Source organism: Catharus ustulatus, chromosome 10, assembly GCF_009819885.2.
Source record: "Catharus ustulatus isolate bCatUst1 chromosome 10, bCatUst1.pri.v2, whole genome shotgun sequence".
NCBI classification, from domain to species: Eukaryota; Metazoa; Chordata; class Aves; order Passeriformes; family Turdidae; genus Catharus; species Catharus ustulatus.
Genome location: NC_046230.1, coordinates 4,379,726 through 4,397,338, shown reverse-complemented (window position 1 = coordinate 4,397,338; position 17,613 = coordinate 4,379,726). Strand labels below are relative to the sequence as shown.

The window sequence follows — 17,613 nt, the reverse complement described above, 5'->3', positions numbered from 1 at the left end:
GGGAAGGCTGGGAGGTGCTCTGGGACACTCAGGTGAGGCAGTGGGTGCTGGGAGGGGGGAACAGAGGGGCACCCTGAGCCCAGCACACCCCACCACCTCATCCTCACCTGGCCACCTATGGCCATGGACAGTCAGGGGTGACTTTGGGTGAAGGATGCATCTGCCACGGGCTCAGCAGCTCAGTTACCCATGTGGGAGAAAGGCTGGGTGCACACAGTTTATTAGAGCTCTGGTCAAGCAAAAGAGTCCCCCAGCAAAGGTGAGGAAAAGAGGCCACAGTTTCACCTGAAGCAGCTTTGGGTTTTTCCCATGCCTGTGGTAGCTGGATTGGTCCAAATGCAAAGCAGGTTTTCTCAGGAGCCACTAACCTCATGCAAAGACTAGCAAGGACCAGCACTGGCCCTCGAACACACCAACAGGTTTGTACAACACTTGTTGAGGGAGACCCAAACCAGCCATGGCAGAGTGGGAGGGTGGGCAGGCACCTGTGGCAGTGGCACAAAGGTGACAGGAACAATGACTGCAACGTCAAACCAGATGGTCCTTTGGAAGATCACAGCCCCAGGCAGACAGAACCAAGCCTGGACACACTTTTTTCTGCAGTTTCTCACGTTTACTCCCCTCTGCCATGCACCCATCCCAGCAGCTCATGCTCTGCTGTCTCTTCCTTCCCTGGATTTTTGCAAGCTTTGGCCACAGCTACTGGCAGCTCTGGGTCCCTCCTGGGGACTGGAAATTGCCAAGCATCATAATCCTGGTAAGCCAGGGGATGCACCTGGGCTCCAGGAACCTTGGGTGGGACATGGCTCTGGAGTGTGGTGGCAAAGCTTTCCCAGGAGAAACAGCCCCTTGGCCAGCCCCTGGACAAGGCTGCAGGGAGCCTTGGAGCTCCACCCTCCTCCTCCTCTTCCTCCTCCTCCCTTCCTGCAGAGCACACAGCCAGCCACTGCCCAGCTGATGCTGCAGCCATTCCTGGGCTCTGTGCTCCATCTCCCCCTGGATGCCCAGCCGGTCCTGGCGATGAGCTGAGCGTGTCTCAGCCACCTCAGGTGGTTTTCAGCTTGAGCACCTTGGAGAGGGGCTCCTTGGCGCTGGAGTAGAACAGGTAGGAGCCCTCAGCCGTGTGAAACGCCTCCCAGTCCCTGCAGCCGACAGTGGGGAGGTGGTGGGCTGCCACAAAGCCTTCGTAGCCTTGCCACCTGCACAGGGAACGCAGTGGGGTGGGCACCTGCACAGGGCAGGGAAGCTGAGCCATGAGCTGGCACCTCCCATCTCCCTGCTGCGGTTCAGTCCCTCACCAGGGCTTCCCATTCCTGCCTGAGAGCAGGGAACAGTCCTATCCATGCTCCAGTGTGCCCCCACAGTGTTGTTCCCACTGGGAACAGCCCCCAGGCTCCCCAGGCCTGCCCTCTGCAGTACCTGTAGATGATGCTGTTGACAGAGAAGGTGAAGCCATCAAAGGAGTTTGCCACCACCAGGAAAGAGTCATCTCCCACCGAGAAGAACTCCCAGTCCAGGGCACTGGGGGTGAGATAAGCAGAGGGGCAGCTGAGATGAGCCCTGTGTGGCTGTGTGTCCGTGGGGCAGAGCCTGCCCCACCCCAATCTCTGACACCCTGAGGACACACAGAAAACCCTGCTTTTCCCAGCCTGTTCCTGAAATAAATCCACCCTCATTCCCAAATCTAGGGCCTTCTCCCAGTCCCTGGGAGAGGGAAAGCCTGCAGGAACCCTCCAAGAGACAAGCAAGAGGTGAGGCCCTGGCACAGGGTGCCCAGAGAAGCTGTGGCTGTCTTGTCCCTGGAAGTGTCAAGGTGAGGCTGGACAGGGCTTGGAGCAGCCTGGGATAGTGGAAGGTGACCCTGACCATGGCAGGGGGTGGAACTGGATGGAATTTATAGTCCCTTCCCACCCAAAACCACGCTGGGATTCTGTGAGACCTCTGGGCTGCTCAGGGGAAGGACGTGGGCCGAGGAGCACCCTGAATCCTTGCACAGGTACCTGTAGGTGAGAAGGTCCTGGAATTTAACAAACATCTGGGCCGTGATGTTCAGCTCATAGATGGAGGAGTTGATGGCATAGAAGTTGGAGGGTGCTGGCATCCCGCTGTCATAGCTGTGGCTGTTGGCAACAGCCAGAAAAACTCTGTCCCCAATATGGAAAACCTCCCAGTCAGCTGCACCAAATGTCTGTGGGGAAGGAGGCCGTGAGAAGCTGGATGTGACTGCCCTGTGTAAACAGAGGGGGGCTGAGGAGCAGTGCCCAAGCCTTACCAGGATGGACTGGAAGAGCTGGAAGGAGCCACTGAGCCAGATGTAGATGTGTGAGTAGATCTTAGTGGACGTGCCATTGAATGTGTTAGCTACAGCCAGGAAGGAGTACGGCCCGATGGTGAAAAATTCCCAGTCGTAGGCTCCAGAGGTAGGAATGGTCTGGTTAGTCTCAAACAGCCCTGTCCTGGGGTTCCACCTGTATATCACACTGTCTATATTGTGGTTGTTCCCTGGGGGAGACAGGAATGCACCATGAGGGAAAGCAATTCCTGGTTTGTGTAGGAAAGACCCAGGGACAGGCTCAGCTGCATGAATATTTGCCAGCAGGTCACAAGGCTGTGTGCAAGTGACCTGTTGCTCCCCAAGAAGTAGCCAAAGAGATTCTACAGCCTCCACCCCTACCTAAAGACCCCTTCATCCCTAGCTAATGTCTCCTAGAGCCTCCATCCCATGGAATACACCAACAGCTTGTCCTGAGAGCACAGTGGCAGCTCTGTGCCCCTGGCAGAGGAGGGGCAGGCAGGTGCTTTACCCCACACAAGCAGCACTCCAGAGGCACCATGAAGGACTCAGGGTGGACAAGCTCTGCTGGCTGTCCCACAGGCTGGCCCTGTGTAGTGGAGACAATCCCAACTGTGTCCCTAAGCTCCCAAAATCGGGGGCTTTCTCCCTGCTGTGCTCCATCCAGCTCCTGGGCTCTGTTCGAGCATCTCGACCTCATTCATGCCTGTGTGGGCTTTAAATCCTCATTGCAACAGGAACTTGGGCAGAGAAAGGCTGCAGGAAGAATGGGAATTCCACAGGGATAAGTGGCAGCCCCTCAGGGACTGACCCTAAGGGGAACATCCCCATTTTGGCTTGGCCTTGATGGTTTTAACCCCTGTGTGATGTGCATGGCTGGCAAAGGGACCACACTGCCACAAGGGCAGGTCTCATCCAAACTAGCCCTGGTGGAGTCCAACAGGTGACACAGGGACTTCTTAGCCCAGCCCACAGGTGCCCAAGCAGCCTGCTGCCAGCTCTGAGCCTGGTGCCACAGGAGCTGACGCCCCCAGACCCAGCCCTGGTGGCAGGGAAGGAGGCCCCTGGCCATCATCTGAACCCAGCTGGAAGCATCCTGGAGAGCCAGGGCTGTGCTGGCAACCCATTCATCCTCTGCACCAAGGGGAGCACATCCCAACCCAGAACAGCTGAAGGCCTGGGGAGGGGAATGAGGCTGGATCATGTCTGCAGGGGATCCAGGGAGGGATGACAACTGGCTCTCTGTTTCCTGTGTGCCCACGAGGCCAAGGATCTGGTTTGACAAAAGGCTCAACCTGTGGAACCACCAGGTTGCATAAGATTGGGGATGAAAATGAAAAGAAGCAGAAAGATTCAGCACAGGCACTGTCCTCACTCCTGTCCTTGTCCCCTGCAGTCAGAAACCCAGAGGGTGACTGTGTCAGCCACTTCCTCCCAAGCTTTCCTCTCCTCTGCAAGGCTTTGGGCGTCCCAAGGGATCCCAGGCTCACACTCCTCCCTGCCTCTGTTCCACCTGGGGACACCCCCCAGGGAACACTGAGGTACCTTCCCTGTGGTTGACCACAGCCAGGAAAGCCTCTCCCTCGATGACAAAGGCCTCCCAGTCCCTGGCGCTGTGCGTGCTGATGCGCTGGTACGTGATGAATTTGGCTTTCCTGCGGCTCCACTTGTAGATCACAGAGAACTCCTGACCCCTCTCGTTCTGCTCAAAATTCGCCACTGCCAGGAAAATCTGGGAAAGGAAAAGCCAGGACAGCTTGGTTTTCTCCTCTCAAAGGAGCATGGATGAGAAAAGGGGAGGGTGGGATGGAGGTGGCTGGTGTGGGACAAGATGGGCCTGGCTGGGGACCCTGGGCAGTCCCCAAGCAACACAAAGTGGGCACAGGGATCCAGTGGCCTGTGGGGGTCTTTGTGCATGGCAGGGGCACAGCTGGCAGCCAGCAGCCTCTTAGAGGAGGGGAAGGAGAGCTGAGCTGTCTCCACTCCCACCCTCCAGCCCCAGGAATGGGAAGCATGGACATGAAATGCGCTGGGAAGGAAGGAGGTTGGGCTGACAAACCCTCCTGTAAGACAGGGTGGCTCAGAACAAAAAAAGGCAGGTATGAGAATTATAATAATGACAATAATGATAACAATTCCCTGAGACAAAACATTTCCCAGATGGAGAAACCCCTGTGAAAGGGTAAGAAATGAGTGGTGCAGCAGAGGTGGCCAAGTGCAAGGCAGGGAGCACATCCAGCTCTGTCATTCTGGTTCTGTGCCACTCCAGTGTCCTTCAGATGGAGCCAGCAGAGACCCTGCCCCACTTTGGGCCACAAAGAGGCACAGGGTCACAGCCCACAAAGAGGAAAGAGTCAGTGGGGGTGTCTCCTGCCTCCTGGCCTCTACAGGACCCTGCCAGCACCAGCCTGGGCCTTTGCTCAGCCAAGGAGCAGCCACCCCCAAGGACAGGGCTGTGCTGGGTCCCCCTGTCCTCTGTTGAAGTTAAATCTCCAGCTTCCCTGGGAGCCCTGCACAGAGGGCAGATGCCATTCCTGGGGCTCCTCCACAGTGATAAGTAGCTTCCCAGGGACAGAAAAGCCAAATCCTCTGTTCAAGCCCCAAGGCAGATTGCCTGGGGTAGGAGAGATGGCTCAGAAGTCCTAGAATAATTTAAAAGCAAGAAAGTTTAAAAATGCAGCAGGGTGGACTCAGTGGGTCTCGAAAGGGAACTGCAGGCCCTGATAGCTCTAAGACTCTTGGCTTCAGAAAAGCCAATGTTGAGCAACTGGAATTTAATATACTGAAACATGGGGGCACGTTTCTGGCAGGCTCACCTTCTTCCCAATGGTGAAATACTTCCAGGACTGAGCTTGGTGGGTGGGGATGTTCTGGTAGTGCACAAACTTCCCATCCATCCACCTGTAGATGGCAGATCCTGGGGGTGTGATCCTGTTGGCCATGGCTGCAAACAGTCCCACCTTGGGGATGCTGAAGACCTCAATGCCCATGGTCTCTGAGTTTGTCACCAGGTTCTGGTATTCCTCCACATAGTCCAGCCTATGTTGGACTGGGAGCCCACAAAAAATAGAGGAGATGAGGTTAAAAACAGGTGATTTTAGCTGGGGAGGGGCCCAGTGAGGGCTGGTTCAGTGGCACTTGCTGCTGTGGGGAAAGTGAAGGTCCTGGTGGGGGGTGAAGGGGTGGTAAGGGGCTGGCTGCACCTCCATGGGCAGCACATCCAGCCCCATGCAGCTCTGCCTGCTCTCCAGCAGAGAGCTGGCTGTGTCCTTTGGCAGCAGGAAAGAACTCCGTGCCACAGATTTTGATCACTTTGATATATTTATCCTCAAGAGAACAAGGAGGAGATGACAGGAGGAGAGGTTAGAGAAGACTAAGACTGAATTAATTGGAGCAAAAACCTCCAGAGTGGCCCTGATGGCAGATGGATGGACACTGGAAGAGACAAAAATGGGCAGAAGGGGCAGTGCTGGTGGCACCAAGGGGCACAGGTCAGTAAGATCCCAGCATGAGTTCTCTTTGGGGAAAAAAAAGACACAGTGCCAATCCTGAAGACTTCCAGAGGTAGGGAAGGATAGGGGATCCAGTCACTGCTAGCTCCTGTGGGGAACAAATGGCTCATCCAAACCCACCCTGTGGGTGTCAGCAGAAGAAAAACACTGGGAGAGGAGGGAAGGGGAGGACAATTCAGTTAGGGGAATATCCCATCTTCCACATCCTCTCCAGGAACCCTGGGCAGACAGCCTGGAGTGGGTGAGGCAGTGCCAGTGCATGAAATCCATGTCATTAGTGAAGAACACCCACCTTGGTATTCCAACTGTTTTCCTTACAAAGTGTCCCACCAGAGCCTGGATGGCATCAAGACCTGTGTCTGCCACCCTCCCAATGGCCCCCAGTATTTCTGGTAGCTGATGGGTCTCTTTGTTTCCCCTTATACATCCCACAAATTCCACCCAACACCCTGAGCATGACTGTCCATGGGGTGAGCTGTCCTGCTCAGACAGATCAGGAGCTCATCCAGCCCAGAAAACTCCCAGGAGGGACAGATAATGTGGAGCAGGTGAAGAAACCACAGAGGCACTTGAATCCCAAGAGCCAAGCAAAGCCTGGGGAGAGACAGGGGCACACCCCAGCCCCTCACTCTGCTGCTGATTCCCATCCCATAGTGCTCTCAAGGGCAAATCTCAGCTCCTGCTCTGCTGCAAGGGTCTCCTCCCCTCCCTGAGAGCATCCCCCAGCAGTACCTTCCAGCATGGAGAGCCAGGTGCTGCCGTTGCAGAGGTAGAGCCCTCGGCGGGAGGCGTTGAACCAGAACTGCGCCTTCTCCTGCTTGGAGCAGCGGGGCCGCGCCCCCAGGGTCACCTTCATGTCACTCTCTGGGCATGGAGAGGAGGGAGCAGGAGCTCTTAGTGCACACAGTGGAGGAGCAGAGGGGCAGGAGGGGCAAATGTCCTGATCTCATCCTGACTGATGAGTGGGGCACATGGAATCCCAGCAGAAATCTGGGAAGGCACAGACTGGGGCAACCCTTTGTGGGGCCACTGACACGAGCCCAGCTTTACCAAGGGACCCAGGGTATTTTCAGGGAGATTTTGGACAGGGATCTGAACACACACACACACATTGAGAAACAGAGGGTGCTGGGAACACCCTCTTGCCCTCTGCTCCTGCTTCATTGCCAGCCCCATGCACAGACCCCTCCTCACAGAGCCTGTGCTGGGGGGCACTGACCGTAGGGCTGCTTGAGCACCTCGTTGCTCACTGGCTTGGCAGGGACATCCTGGAGGACACTGGGGACAGAGAGCGTTGCTACTTTGAAGTTCACGGTGTGGCACATCCGGGGGGTGGCATCAGCTCCTGGCAGCAGGACAAGCTGTCTCAGCAAGCCCTGGGAAAGTGGGAGCAGAGGGATGGAGACCAAGGCCCACCAGATCACAGGGTGGGAACTGCAGGTAATCGGTGCCCTGTGTTTCCTGCCTGACTTCTGCTTCTTGCCCTCCCTCCGGGGATGCAGAACTGTCCATGGGATTCGTGCACATTTATCAGATCCCAGGTGCCCAGCTGGGGCTATCTGATTGGCACGGGGCTTGGAGCAGCTGCCTTTCAGTGCCTCCACAGGGGAAGGACCCACAGCCACCCCCCTTGCTGTGCCATGGCCCAAGCCCTGCCAGCACAGGGGACTGAGAGAGGGCTGTGGGCACCCTGGGCAGCCCGCACCGTGGGGCACCTACCGTGAACACGCCTTTCCTTCTCCTCCTGTTGCCCAGGTAGAAGCTGGCTCTCCTCACGGACAGCGAGGCTGGAAATGGTGTCTCCACCACCCTGGGGATGGGCAGAGAAGAGGCAGGGGGACAATTTCACAGCATCTGCTGCCGGCTGGAAGAGACTCCGGTGGAGGAACATCACCCTGCCCACCCCACCGAGCCCCCAGCGCTGCCCACAACCTACACATCCTTGGGGATGCTGCAGTCCACTGTCAAGGAGAAGGACTGGCCGGAGACAGCCAGGATGAGCGTGTGCCACTGGTTGTCGGAGAGGGACACGTTGGGGAAGGTGACGCGGGTCTGCCAGCCGCCGGCGCGCTCCTGGCTCCAGAAGAGGAAATGCAGCTTGTCGGGGGCGTAGCGCAGCCCCACCAGCACGCTGGGGCTCTCGTCCACCATCAGCGTGAAGATGTACTCGTTCCTCTGCGGGAGGGACCGGGCTGTCACCGCTGTCCCCGCTGTCCCCGCTGCCACCCGCGCCCTGCCCGGCCGGCCGCGCTCACCTTGGCGGGGCCGCGCAGCGCCCGCAGGGTGACGATGATGGAGAATTCCTCGGGGAAGCGGTCACAGTGGATGAAGAGCCGCGAGGCGGGGAAGGCCAGGGCACGGGGCCGCGATGCGGAGAGCTGGAAGCCTCGCACCCCCTGCACCTGGAACACCCGCATGCCCCGGGCCAGCCCCCCGGGCGGCACCGCCTCCGAGAGGATGTCCAGGGGCCGCAGGTCTGTGCCGAGAGACAGCCGAGCGTGTCACGGCCCAACCTGGCCCGTGTGGGGTGGGGGTACCCCAGCGCTGACTGGGGGGCTCCACAGCGGCAGGATGCAGCCCTTGCCCGGGGTCTGCCGCCCAGGAGCCCCTGCTCCAGGCCAGAGACAAGGTTTGCCCTTCGGACACGAGGTTGGCATCTACACAGCTGGAGCACCAAGTGTGCAGAGCCAGCTCACTGATGTGAGATGTGCAGAACTAGCTGACTGATGTGAGATGTGCAGAACCATCTCACTGATGCAGCTCTGAATGCCGGACCTGCCACCACCTTCCTCGGGATGCAGGGATCCCGTAGCACAGATCTGCTCTCAGGGCAGCACCCGTCCCCATCTCCACAGGGCAGTGAGGACAGCTCTACCCCTCCAGTCCCGGTTCGGGCTCTCCCAGCCCAGCCCTAATTGCACACATGCACCCTCCCAGCAGGCACCCAAACCACTCATTATAAATAATTACCCTCTCCCCAGAGAAAAGAACGCCGTGCCCAGCCCCAGGGCATCGCCCCAGTGAGAACACACAGCACAACAGCACCAGAAAGTACCACCCCACTGAGCACTGCCAGGCCCAAATTCTCGGCACAGGAAGAGCTCTAGCAGCTGTGGGGACTTCTCTGACCTTCCTGGTCTTGGACCCTCCTGTTTTTATTTTTGAATGCTTTTCTGACAGAGAAGAGAGATGATACCCAGGAGATGAAGCAGCACTTGGTTGCACTAAAGCATCCCTGATTCCATCCCACCCCGCTGAGACCTGGCTTTTAGCTCCAATTTGTACTAATAAATCCGAGCTGCTGGGGCACAGCAGGAGAGCTGGGAAGGAGGGAGCTGGGAGCAAGGCTGGGCTGTGTGTCTGAATCCAAACCAGCTGGAGAAGGGAAGCGCTTCCTCCAGACATGCCTGGCCAGCCCAGTTCCAGGTGGGCAGAGAAAGGAGGAATCTGCTCATGTGGCTCCATCCACACCAGAGCAGGGAGATCTGTGAGGTCCTTCCCTGTGGGCCCTCTGCCCACCAGTTCCTGTTTTTCCCAGCAAAAAGTACAAGCTGAACTCAGGCTTGGATTTGCAGAGGGGTTCCCAGTTGCCCCTGAGATGGTGAGGATGAGCTGGGGTAGAGCTCAGCTGGGGCTGAAGGCTGTAGGCCAGGAAGGAGCCAAGTTCTAAGATCGACCCCAAATCCCTAAGTCCAAAGATCTGTGTCCCAGTCTGCCTCCCACATCCACTGCTAAGGCTGGGAGAGCAGCTTGGGCAGCACTGGTAGTGCCAGGGGACTTGTGCTGGGGTCCCCAGGATGATGCTGGGGCCTCAGCACCCCCAGGATGCCTCCAGCCAAGGCTGCTTGGGGACAGCAGGGACATTCCCAGAGAGACTGGAGCACTTCAGGGAGGAGGCAGGGGGCAGAAACTCTCCAATCTCTCCCTGGTTTTGTTTTTTTCCTCACATCATCTGGGCTGCAGCAAAAAGCAAATACAATTGCCATCGCAATTGGACAAGCCCTAAGCACACAGAGCCTGGGCCCAAGCAGTCCCAAAAACTGAGCTCAGGCTTAGCTGCCCACGCAGTACAGGCATGGGGATGGGATGGAATGGCAGATCCATAGGGATCCTCTTTGGCTCAGGATGGAAACTTCTGACACCGGCACGGTGGAGGTTGTGCCTGTCAGAGCACAGAAGAGTCCGGGACAGGAGGGACTTTCCGGGGGCACTTCATGGCTCTCTTCTCCTTCTTCCAGTCATTCTCCTCCCCTCCCCTCTGCGTCCAGCAGAACCTGGGACAACGCTTGTGCAACAGGGACAGACACAGCTCTCCCCACAGCCCCGAGCAGGCTGGTTGCTCCCCCCTGGCACTGTGGGGGCTGCAGGCAGGGGAATGACCCCACATCCTGCTGTCCATGGGTGCTGGCAGCCTGCAGCATCTGTCACTCACTCCACTCGAGTGGACACCGAGCACTGAAACACCGGGGCTGGGCTGCCCACCCCAAAAGATACCTCCCCAAAACAGAGCTCCTCTTCTGGGGTCTGCCCGGGCAGCGTGGGTCTCCCCAGCCACGGGAGCACAGGGTGACCCCTGTCCCCAGGCACAGCCCTCCCCCCTTGGCTCCTACCTGTGCAGTGCTGCCACGTCCTGCCCGGCCGGGCGAAGCCCCCACCGCTGGCCCAGCGGAGGAGAACGACCCAGAGCAGCAGTGGTGCCGACATCGGGGGTCTGGCCTGAGGGGGTCCATCCACCGGGACCCTCCGCTGCCGCCGCTCCTGCCCGGCTCAGCGCCCCGGGGGCTCGGGCATGCTCCGCAGTGGGGCAGCCGGAGCCCCCCGCCCCGCTGTGTCCCCCGGGCTGTGTCACCCCCGGGCTGTGTCACCCCGGCTGTGTCACCCCGGCTGTGTCCCCCGGGCTGTGTCACCCCCGGCTGCTGAGCTCCAGCGCTCTGCTCTGCGCGGGCATCGCCGCCGGGGCTGCCGGGGGGCTCCGCCGAGGCACTGCCGGCTGCAGCCTGCACACAGACATTTAAATGAGAGGTCGGTGGTGGGAGAGGAGGAGTCCCGGCTCCTCCGAGAGCTTTTATCTTTTGCCCAACCCTCTGGAAGGCGGCTTCGGGGAGGGATTTTTTAATAATTTTTTTTTGTTTTTGCTTTCTTTGCTTCCGTTCATTTTTGGTGATTCATTTTTCTGGACTCACATAGGAGTCGGTGGGACATTCACCCCTGACTGGAGAGACCGGGGTGGGAACCTTCCTGCCCCTAAATGTATTGGTTTTCAGCTTGTATTGGATGAGAGACACTCTGACCCCTCTGGACCACTCTGTGTCCAGATCCCAAAAACTGCATATTTGTCCCCAGTATTGTCCCAGGTAGGTGATGCACATCCCAAGGTTCCATCCCAAGGCCCAGCCCTGGCACAAAAATGCCACAGATTCAGAAACCCTCCAAGTTCTGCTGCTGCAAGGGAAGCAGTGGGAAAGCTCCCTGCACACAGTGAGCTCCGCTGGGCTCCTCCAGCCACAGAACGAGTCTCTTCCATTCCCCAAACAATTGAAAGAGGCTCCCACCCCCCTCATCCCCACAGCCTTCCCGCAAGGCGAGCGCTGCAATAGAAAGCGGATGGTGAGGACCAAACGCCAAAAATTGTGTTGCAAACTGGGGGTTTTCTCAGCAAGGAACAGCCAGAGCTGGACCCGCGGCCGTGTTTGCTGTCAGTCTGTCCTTATCCCAAAATTGGCTATGCTGGGACTGAGAGGGCAGCCCAAGGAGTGCAGCCCACAGTGGAGTGCAGCACTGTGCACACACCTTGGTCCCAAATCAGGAGCTGTACTGAGCCGCACAAACCACAAGACACCAGAATGTGTCTCAGAGCCTGGAGAGGAGCTGTGGGCCTGCCCAATAGCCGTAGCAGGGATGCATGGAGCTCCCCCTCTCCAAACAGCCTCCCTTTGGGCATCCCCCAAATTAGGGCTCTACCAGGATTGTGTTTAAACAGAGCTTAACCTCTCAGCAAGAGAGAGCTGCAGAGGTGAGGCACTGCTCATCCTCCTGTCTCCTCATCCTAGGGATGATGGCCAGTGACACAGCCATAACCAAACCTGGGAGTCCCAAATGGCACCTGGGGGCGCTGAATGGCACCTGGGAGTCCCAAATGGCACCTGGGGACCCTGAATGGCATCTGCTGGAGGTGAACACAAGAGATGCAGGAGGACAAACCATCCCATCTCCCCGGACCTTCACAGCCCTGAGGACACCCGGGACTGGGAGCAGTCACCTCACTGGAACCCCAAGCCATGGGAAGAAGGAGACTGGAGTTCCAAGCTTGCCTGGCAGAGAGGTGAGCATTGGAGGGGAGGCTCCTGTCAGGTTGGAACTGGGGAAGGCATCACAAACAAGAATCAGAGCCACCATATTTCCCAAGGCTGCACACATGTGTCAAGTTAAGCGTGGCTTTGGGAGCTGGCAGCACTGCCCTGAGCCAGGGATGGATTTGGGGAAGGCTCCTGCTGAGACTCTGCAAGGGCCCAGGGAGGGAGGGAAAGTCCTGGCAGAAATTTCGAGTCCATTTGTTTTCCAAAGGGGATGCAGCTACCTTTCAGTGCTTTCTTGGCCAGAAAAGTCATTGGGGACATCTTCAGAGCCAAGGACACAACTGTGGGTGTCCCCTCAAGACACAGGGAGACCTGTGGACTTCCAGGCAAGAGGTGGGAGCCGATGAGCAGAGAGGACATGGAGGGCTCAGGCTGCTGTTCAGCCACGTTAATGAACAGTCTCCAGGTGAGGACAGGGATGCTGAAGATCCTCAAGGGTTTTCCCCTTCCCTGGGCTGGGGATGCTGGCGTGGCATAAGATGGTGGAGTGGCTTGGCCAGTGCCCAGCACTTTCCTCCCTGCCTGGGGAACCGAGCTGTGATGTGAAGTAAGGACAGGCACACATCGCTCCCCGCTGTCACATTGAGTCCAGGACCTGCTCCGTGTCCCCAGGACAGTAGGAAGTGGTCTGCAAAATAGTTCCTAAGCACACAGGCACACATTCCTATGTGCAGAAGCAAGCACGAGGGGATGAAATAAAAGAGACAAACAGTGAGACGTTTGCCTAATTCGCATGGGGCGTAAATAAAACCATGTGGTGGCTCCGAACAAAATGATCCTTGGATTTTCACCAGAAAGGTTTGGCCATCTCTGGGTTAGGAAAGGTTGAGAAACCCATCTGTAGGCAATCAGAGCTTTCACACAGGGGACAGTGCGAGGAGGGCACCTCATGGACGCCAGGGACTGGCTGGACCCTGCACACGGGGGAACGTTCCTGCTCTTCCAAGGCTGTAACTCATTCCTGATTATTTGCAGACACAAAGCCGTGTTTCAGGGCTTCATGCCTTATTCATTTCAGTCTTTATTCCTGACATCTGTATATAATCAGAGAATCCTTTAGGTTGGAAAAGACCTCTGAGTCCATCAAGTATTTTTCCCTGAAATGCAGCACAGGCATCAGGAAGGGTAAAGCTTTGAGGTACCTCATAAGTAACTGATGGACAAATGCCCATCCCAAGGTGTCCCCAGCTTTTGTCTACTCTCCTGCCTGTACCAGCAGAGCCAGCCACACTCACATCCATGGGGATAGAGCTGGAGGTCAGTGATGAGCACATGGAGTTGGTCTCACCTGTGTGAACAGCAGGGTGGACATCAGCCCTTTGGGATCTGTTATGAAGAGGATGGGTGGAATTGTTCTCAGAGTGACATCCCAGATCTCAGTTCCCCAAACCACAGTTTGGATTCAACAGCTGCACCATTCCCCAGGATGGTGGGACGAGATCTCCATCCTCAGCCATTTCCAAGGCTCCTCCCTTGCCACCTTTGTCCTTTCTCCCAGGCTGAAAATCTTCCTTGTATTTCCTGGGGCAACTTCAGCTCCCTGAGTCCAACCCACCATCACAAAGCAGAGTTCCGGCAAGAAATCTCCGCACCAGGAAACCTGTCAGCATCGTACAGAAGTGCAAATGTCTTTAACCCCAACGCCTTTCAAGAGCTGAATTCCCAGAAGTTTTGGAGAGGTTCTGCCAGGAAAAGTTTTGTGAAAGACTGGGAGGATTGCAAAAGACACCATTTTTAGGAACATCACCAAAAAAAAAAGCACAAAGCCGCCTCGAGACAGCGAGTCCTGCTGCCAGCTTCCCAGCACGGAGCTGCCTTCGGGAGCAATCCCTGCCAGGCGGTGGCGAGCCACCAGCATCGCTCGTGTCCCAGAGCCCTCCGTGGCCCCACACCCACTGCCAGCCCCAGGGAATGAGGGAGCAGGGAGCCCCCAGCCTGCTCTGGCCATGAGTTGCAGCCCATGGCCCTGCCCAGGCAGCCAGGAGGAAGCTGAGCATCCTGCCCTGCATTTGGAGGACACATGGCAGCTGAGCTGGCAGGCTCTGAAAGGGCTCCAGAAAGCAGACACTCAACTTTCGCCAAGGGAAGACAGGCCTTGAGACCACGCTTCCACACTGGAGCTGTTTCAGATGGGACAGCACCCACAGCTGCACCTCCTCACGTTTCACCCTGCATGTGACCAACAGCCCTTCACTATTGCCTGTCCCTTGTTGATACAGTTGTTTTAATTTTTGTCACCTTCCTCCTGTGTGCCCAAATCTGTTGAAGAGGCTGAACTGCCTCCCCGCAGCCACAGCATCCCCAGACTCACCACCTTCCAGAAAGGCAGCTCTGGATGGATGAGGGATGGATGGATGGATGGATGATGGATGGATGGATGGATGGATGGATGGATGGATGGATGGATGGATGGATGGATGGATGGATGATGGATGGATGGATGGATGGATGGGGGATGGATGGATGGTGGATAGACGGATGGATGATGGATGGATGGATGGATGGATGGATGGATGGATGGATGGATGGATGGATGGATGGGGGATGGATGGATGGATGATGGATGGATGGATGATGGATGGATGGATGGATGGATGGATGGATGGATGATGGATGGATGATGGATGGATGGATGGATGGATGGATGGATGGATGATGGATGGATGGATGGATGGATGGATGGATGGGGGATGGATGGATGGTGGATAGATGGATGGATGATGGATGGATGGATGGATGGATGGATGGATGGATGGATGGATGGATGGCATCCAACCCAGGCAACCCTGAGCATGCTGACTATGGGAACAGTGCTCTGGGCGTCTCCTGTAGATCTCAAGTCTACACTGAGACAAATTACAGGAGAGGAGTTTATAGGTCATACAGTTTATAGGTGGTGGTGCAGGAGTCCAGGAACTCTGTCTGGACCCCCTTCTCCACCTGCAATGGGAAAATTCTGCTTGGCTTGGAGCTCAGCTGAGAATAAATAGCAGAGGCCAAAGGGAAGGAAGCACATTCATTTTCCATGCTTATTGCCTGTGCTTTAATCTCCTTGTCCCAACACCCCAGGGTTGTGCAGAGCAGCTGGGGTTTTGGAAACACCTGAGCTTTGCTGCATGAGGATCAGCAGCTCACCAGGCTGAGCACACACACCCTGCATGGGGGCTCTGTGCAGGGGACTGTCACCTTGGCCAAGCAAACCCCATGCCAAGTTCTCCTTGCTGAGTGCTGCCCAGAGATGTGGACTCTCCATCCCTGAAAATGTCTAAGGCCCGGTTGGATGGGGCTTGAAGCAACCTGGGCTACCAAAGATTTCCCTCTCCCTGGCAGGGGATTGGAGTGAGGTGAATTTTAATATTGCTTCCAACACAAAACATCTGGGGATTCTGATTCTATGACGTCTCTCTGTAGCTGCCTTGGAGCAACACCTGAGCCCCAGGGCTGGCTCTGGCATGGGGAGAGGAATCTCCCCTGGCAGGGCAGGGGGAAACCCTCCTCCACCTTTGCTTGTAGCCCTTTGATCCTGGCAGTGACCACGCACACCAGCTCTTCACAGGCAGATGGAGCCACAGCAGGGAAACCCAGGAGCTTGCCCCACATGCTTGGGCCCACTGAGGACTGGCAGGGATAGAAAACGGGAAGCACAGAGCTGCTCAGACCAAAATCATCCCATGGCTCCTAGGTTAGGGACCAGACAGCAACTTCTCAGCCACAAGTCCCTCCCCAGTGCTGGCAACAAATCTGTGCTGAGCTCATGAGCCGAGGTCCCTGCAGCAAACAGTAGCTTTAGCATCCTTTGGCTCTGCAGCTATAAACCCTCCTGGCCAGTTTTACCGCTCACTCGTCTGACAATGTCCAACTTCATTACTCTGCGAGTGAGGATCCTGGCTCTGGAGGAGCGGGCGGGCGATGCTCGGCGGCTGCCAAGGAGGGAGCACAGGCAGCCCAAGGAGGGAGCGCAGGCAGCCCAAGGAGGGAGCACAGGCAGCCCAGGAGGGAGCGCAGGCAGCCCGGGAGGGAGCGCAGGCAGACAAGCAGGGAGCACAGGCAGCCAGGGAGGGAGCACAGGCAGCCCAAGGAGGGAGCGCAGGCAGCACAAGGGGGGAGCACAGGCAGACAAGCAGGGAGCGCAGGCAGACAAGCAGGGAGCGCAGGCAGCCGAGGAGGGAGCGCAGGCAGACAAGCAGGGAGCGCAGGCAGCTCCGCTCCCTCTGCCCACCCGCCGGCAGCCGAGCGCGGCTCCATCTCCTCCGACATCCGGCAAGCCAAGGGAACAAAGGCACAGAACAATTCCCATTGTTTCCCACGGTTTTCTTCAGGGCAGCTCTTCCAGCGCAATGCTGCTGCCCAGTCACTCTGTCCCTGCGCTGGGAGCTGTGCAGATGCTGCTGGGGACGTGGTACCCGTGCCCAGGTGTCGGGTTGTGGTTGTTTTATTTCTAAATAGAAGTAAAGTCTTAATTAGAAGTAGAAGCTGCTCTTGGTGAGGCTCCAGGCGGGCTGATGTTGCTGTTGCAGCTTTTAATTTTTTGGGATGATGATGATGACGAGAAAAGCAAGACAGCAAGAGTGCATTTCTTTGTTATCCACAGATTTTTATACACAAATTACTTAATAAGCTAAAAACACGAACTTGAACTGTTTCTTTTTAACCTGTTAGAATTTTAGTTTTTTAGTATGCCAGGTTATGTATAAACTACACATGTGGTCTATCTTGCTCTACCTGGAAAATGTAAGCAATATTCTTAGTATAGTTTTGTTATGTTTAAAACTATGTTCCTGGAGCCTCTATGGAAACTTGTTTTTAACACCAGTATCTGGGACTATGTTTTTCAGCCTTCACTAGAACTTGTACTTTTACACTGGTATCTAAGACCTTTACTTTCTAAAGCACTTAAAACATATTCTTACTTACTTACTTGCTTATTCTAAAACTTAAACTTGCACTTCTATTTTATGTGTGAGTGGCTTAATATATTTCAATCTATCCAAAGGTTTTAACTTAATCCCTGCACTCTGATTTCTTTCTGAAGAATTCAGAGAGACCTTTGATTTACAGACTCCAACACCCTGCTGCCTGCCACCAACCCTGGGAGCTGTGCAGATGCTGATGGGGACGTGGCTCCCATGCCCAAGTGCCTGCCACCAAGCTTCCACTAGCACACAGACAGCATTCTCAGCAGGGTTATTCCACTCACCACAGCTCCTGTCCTACTCCACAGCAGCACTGGGCATTCCTGAGATGCTGAGGCATGGGAATGTGGCAGTGCTGGGTTAATGGTTTGACTCCATGGTCTTAGAGGTCTTTTCCAACTAAAGGATTCTGTGATGACACCCAAACTCCTGTAACCAGCCAAGGCACAATGCCTGTGGTGGGGAAGGGGCGAGCTCAGCATGGGCTCAAAGTGAAGGAGATGACCCTGATCACTTCTGTGGGTCTCCAAAGGGGAACA

At 56.3% G+C, this 17,613-nt stretch overlaps 1 protein-coding gene across 1 annotated transcript; it reads right to left on the bottom strand.

The window, feature by feature from the left end:
* Positions 1-204: 204 nt before the first annotated feature.
* TSPEAR (thrombospondin type laminin G domain and EAR repeats) lies at positions 205-10,789 on the bottom strand. Its single transcript, XM_033069315.1, has 12 exons — positions 10,416-10,789; positions 8,061-8,281; positions 7,742-7,980; positions 7,525-7,615; positions 7,025-7,181; positions 6,538-6,669; positions 5,110-5,342; positions 3,839-4,025; positions 2,273-2,502; positions 2,001-2,188; positions 1,420-1,521; positions 205-1,199 (listed from the first exon to the last, which is right to left on the bottom strand). The coding sequence occupies exons 1-12, from the start codon at positions 10,507-10,509 to the stop codon at positions 1,046-1,048; spliced, it is 2,028 nt and encodes a 675-aa protein (XP_032925206.1). The 5' UTR covers positions 10,510-10,789; the 3' UTR covers positions 205-1,045.
* Positions 10,790-17,613: the final 6,824 nt, after the last annotated feature.

Coding starts and splice junctions, on each gene's coding strand:
- TSPEAR (XM_033069315.1), bottom strand. CDS start 10,509: ATGTCGGCACCACTGCTGCTCTGGGTCGTTCTCCTCCGCTGGGCCAGC. Junction 2,503..3,838: donor TGTGGTCAACCACAGGGAAG/GTACCTCAGTGT, acceptor TGTCTCCCCCAG/GGAACAACCACAATATAGAC. Junction 1,200..1,419: donor GTCAACAGCATCATCTACAG/GTACTGCAGAGG, acceptor TTCCCTGTGCAG/GTGGCAAGGCTACGAAGGCT.